Source organism: Gigantopelta aegis, chromosome 3 (genome assembly GCF_016097555.1).
Source record: "Gigantopelta aegis isolate Gae_Host chromosome 3, Gae_host_genome, whole genome shotgun sequence".
NCBI classification, from domain to species: Eukaryota; Metazoa; Mollusca; class Gastropoda; order Neomphalida; family Peltospiridae; genus Gigantopelta; species Gigantopelta aegis.
Genome location: NC_054701.1, coordinates 73,455,950 through 73,461,030, shown reverse-complemented (window position 1 = coordinate 73,461,030; position 5,081 = coordinate 73,455,950). Strand labels below are relative to the sequence as shown.

Here is a 5,081-nt window from a genome sequence, read left to right as displayed (position 1 = left end):
CCTAAACAGGAAAATGTATTTAATACGTAATTTTAGTTACCAAAAAGGCTGTTAGTCGGTAACATCTCACAAAAGCTGTGAACACCGGATAGTGCTTTTGACAGTTGTCATTTAATTATGTATGCCGTTTGAGTGAATACTTTTTTCGATGCATTATTCATCACGAATTAGCTTTCAACACGTATTGGAACATTATGAATATAGCCTTATATATAAACACATTTTAAAATTAACAATAAAACCCTCCACCTTTGCCAAGATGCATTTCTATGTTGTGATTCTAGTTCTTCTAGTTCTTCAGGTACTGTTTGCAGGTAAGAATCAGTTAGTGAAACCATATATTTTTATCTTATTTGTTTTAACAACACCACTAGAGCACATTGATTTATTAATCATCGGCTATTGGATGTCAAACATTTGGTCATTTTGACCTATAGTCTCAGAGAGGAAACCTGCTACATTTTTTATTAGTACCAAGGAATCTTTTATATGCACCATCCCACAGACAGGATAGCACATACCACGGTCTTTGATATACCAGTCGTGGTGCTCTGGCTGGAACGAAAAATAGCCCAATGGGCCCAGCCACGGGGATCGATCCTAAACCGACCGTGCATCAAGAGAGCGCTTTACCATTGGGCTACTCCACCCCCCACCCCCCACCACCACCCCCCACCCCCTTCGGCAACGAATCAAATAGTTCGCGAACATTGCAAGGTTTTCCCTGGCTAAATTATAGATACACAGACTATTTCTGGGAACTAAAATTCTTATCAAATATATTTTCTTGTTTAGAATACTAGTGTCTGTATAACCGATGTATATGCCATCGTGTGCTAATGTTTGTAGCAGCCATATGTTACTTCATAATAAATATATTTTCGTACGTACGGACTTGTTGGGAGGTATGATCTGGTTTGGGCTATTATAAACATTAAGACGACAACAACCACATTGTTTATACAGACACTGATATTCTAAAACAGAACATGTATTTACTCTGTAATTTTCGGGGGTTGGGGGTTCGTCACACAGTGGTGCAGCGTTTACTTGATATACGGTCGGTATAGGATCGATCCCCGTCGGTGGGCCCATTTGGCTATGTCTCGTTCCAACCAGTGCACCACGACTGGTATATCAATATCAATGGCCGTGGTATGTGCTATCCTGTCTGTAGGATGGTGCATATAAAATATCCCTTGCTATTAATGGAAAAATTTAGGGGGTTTACTTTCTAAAGACTACAGTAGCGGATGGTTAATAAATGAATGTGCTCTAGCGATGTCGTTAAACAAAACAAACTTTAGCTTTTAATTTTAATCCGGTTTGGACTACTACATGCACCAAGGCGACGACAATCACCTTGTTTATACAAACACTGATATTCTAAACAAGAAAATGGGGCGGGACGTAGCTCAGTGTTACAGCGCTCGCTTGATGCGCGGTCGTTCTGGGATCGATTCCCGTCGGTGGGCCCATTGGGCTATTTCTCGTTCCAGCCAGTGCTCCACAACTGGTCTAACAAAGGCCGTGGTATGTACTATCCTGTCTGTGGGATGGTGCTTATAAAATATCTCTTGCTGCTTATCGAAAAGAGTAGCCCATGAAGTGGCGACAGCGGGTTTCCTCTCTCAATATTTGTGTGGTCCTTAACCATATGTCTGACGCCATATAACTGTAAATAAAATGTGTTGAGTGCGTCGTTAAATAAAACATTTCCTTCCTTCTTTCTGAACAAGAAAATGTGTTGACTGTGATTTTCGGCTTCAAAAAGGCTCTGCTACTCGGACACATTTTACTTACAATGACTGCAAACTCGGGACTGTCCCTTTAATATCCGTTGGTTAAAGGGACAGACCCTACGATTTAAACACTAAGGCAGATTGTTTCACCTAGATCCTAGTTTCAAACCGTAAAAATGGACATTAGGTTTGGTTCATTTACAAACCCGTAATAAATTTGGATACAACAGACTGAAACAAGAGTCTGTGATGTTGAAATACCCTTAAAAATAGATTAAAACTCAACTTCATAACCGTTACTTCTCAGACGCACGTGCGTTTTTAAAAATATGAAAAATACATTTTGTGGTATTAAAAACACCAGGATGATCAGAAACACCTCGGTTGTACGGAAATAGATAATCTAAACAATAAAATGCAAGTAATGCTTGATTTTAGTGATCATAAACGGCTCTAACAGTGAAAAATATGTCTTAGTGTTTAAACACTAGGGTCTGTCCCTTTAAATACACCAAAACAATATGAAGTTTTAAAACTGTGCAACAGAAGCCGTAACATCCATGGCGATTTCCAATATTCATAAAGTATGTCATTACCTAGGACATAAGGCTAGTAGGTACTGGGTTCGCAACCCGGAGTAGGAGTGCTGTCACTTGGGTACAATGTGTACTCGTTGACCCCGGGGTTACGTGGGGACACTGACCTCTATGGGGCGTGGTCTAATGACGTCACGGCGTGGCTCTAAACACACACACATTTTATTTTTGCCAAAAAATATACATTTTGTAGGCATACATACATATTTATATATAAAATAATATAATGTGCACACTGCGGGGAATGGTATGTAGCATCGGGTTACAATCGATAAAATTCCATAGTAAATGGGTAATGCATGCATAGCAATAATATACAATACAATAACATATGTCATGTATCAATGTTCTCTGTTCTATGCGTGGTAGCAGTGTTCAAATACTTACACAATTTAATTAGCTGCTTTGAGTTGTCTCTGGACAGTAGTTGCGTTAATTTAAATGTTGATGGTTTACTATAATAAAAAGGTTTAATATATTTATCTCTTATGTTACTGTAGAAAGGACACACTAGAACAAAGGGATTGTCGTCTATGCAATATGATTGTAGTAGAAGACGAATAATTATATTATTCCTGTCAATATTGTGGTATCTGCCCGTTTCTATAAAGAAATTATGGGAAGATAATTTATATTTACTCAAAATATATATGTTTGTATTTCAAGGCAATATGTTTCTGAAGATAAGGTTGTAAGCAATAATTATTGACAACGAATTTGTATAACAGACATTTTGGAGAATTGTTGAATACAGCATACATAGATTGGATAAATTGATCAGTCATTCTCTGTTTGAATAGTGATATAAATGTATTGCGATTTTCTACATTTTGATTATACCATATGTGACCAAAACCATTAGTCAGAAGCAGGTCTCTTATTTGACTAACCCAGTTAACAGAACGTGGTTTTCTTATGCACTCGTCATATCGGGTGTTATAACACTCTTTCAAAATACAGTTATCTGTATTCAGTACATTTATCCAATATTTAACCATACGGATGTTCCTACTTATATACAAAGGTGATCTACCTAATTCAAAATAGACCATCATATTAGTAATGCTCCTTTTCACGCCTAAAATACGTTTACAGAATTGTAAGTAGGATCTCGTGACTATTTGCTTTGTTAAAACCCCAAACGTCACAGCCATAATTTAAAATACTGCTAACATATGTATCAAACAGTGATAGTAATGTTTCTGCATTTAAGAAATAGTTACTAGTTTTACCAAATAGAGCAGCCATAACTTTTCTACTTTGGTTGCATATTCCCTTCTGAGCGGTATTAAATTTTCCATTATAATGAAGACAGACCCCAAGATAGTTAAAACTGTCAACAATTTCTAAATCGGTTTCGTGGTATGTCCACCTTTCTTCAGGTTTCACATTTCCACCTTTTCTGAATACTACACTTTTACTTTTATTAATATTTACTTTTAAATTCCATTAATTTGAGTATATATACAAAGTGTCTAACATACTCTGCAATTCAGGCGCACTTTCAGAGAACAATACTGTATCATCGGCATACATCAGTAGACAGAGATGAAGCATATTGAACTGATATAGTCGGTCGGTGGAATTTAACAGTTCCATTTCTAGATCGTTAAACAAATAAAGAAAACAAGAATGGCGAAAGAGCAAATCCAGACACTGGAGGGTATTGCCTTTAATACTCTTATCAAGTAAATTCAATAATATAATGTTTTACAGACAATGGCGGATCTATCATATCTATATACTAGTAATTTATTTTATATGTTGTAGAGTGTTTCAAAGTAATGTTGTGATCAGGACATTGGAGGGTATGTCTTTAATACTTTTATCAAGTCAGTTCAATGATTTACAGAGAAGGGCGGATCTATTATATATGATATGATAATTTTAAGATATTTTCAATATACAAAGTATTTGTTGATCAAGAATTTCTCGCTCCAGCCAATGCCCCATGACTGGTACATCAAAGATCGTGGTATGTGCTATCATGTCTATGGGATGGTGCATATAAAAGATCCCTTGCTGCTAATCGAAAAGGGTATCCCATGAAGTGGCGACAGCGGGTGTCCTCTCTCAATATCTGTGTGGTCCTTAACCATATGTCCGACGCCATATAACCGTAAATAAAATGTGTTGAGTACGTCGTTAAATAAACCATTCCCTTCCATTTCAAACGAATGGATTACATCCGAGCGAAAATCCCACTCGTTTCGGCAGGCACAGTTTCAAAATGTCCACGTGCCTTTAAATGGTGTAACCAGAGCCCCACGACTGGTATATCAAAATAGTTTGTATGTGCCGTCCTTTCTGTGAAAAAGCATATAAAAGACCCTTTGCTGCTAATAGAAAAATGTGACAGGTTTCCTCTCAAGACTACGTGTGATAATTACCCGTTGTTTGAAATCTAATAGCAGATTATTAATTCATTAACATGCTCTAGAGGTGTCGTTAAACAAAAAACAATTTGAATGATTTAAGCAAATGTAACAAAGTATATGGCATATCTAGGCCCAAGGTGTCCCAATTGGGACATCTTGGGTAATTGGGCTTCAACATGCCCCACCATATTCGATGCATATCAGCAAAGCTGCAGATAGATCATGCTGTCTGCTACAGACACAGACGTCGTTTGCCTTAGCTATTGCAACAGTGGGTATACCTGAGAGATGTGAACAGTGGGTGGCTTTTAGTACCTGTCCACACCACCCCGACCAAATTGGTTGGGCAAAGGGAATGGGGATTA

At 37.4% G+C, this 5,081-nt stretch overlaps 1 protein-coding gene across 1 annotated transcript in view; it reads left to right on the top strand.

Moving 5' to 3' along the window:
- The first annotated feature begins 251 nt into the window (after nucleotides 1-251).
- The window catches only part of LOC121392430 (indian hedgehog protein-like), a 28,369-nt gene continuing 23,539 nt past the window's right edge, over nucleotides 252-5,081 (top strand). The window contains exon 1 of the mRNA XM_041523643.1: nucleotides 252-314. Coding sequence (XP_041379577.1) covers nucleotides 260-314 — 55 coding nt within the window. The 5' untranslated portion in view covers nucleotides 252-259. The remainder of the gene's footprint in view (nucleotides 315-5,081) is intronic.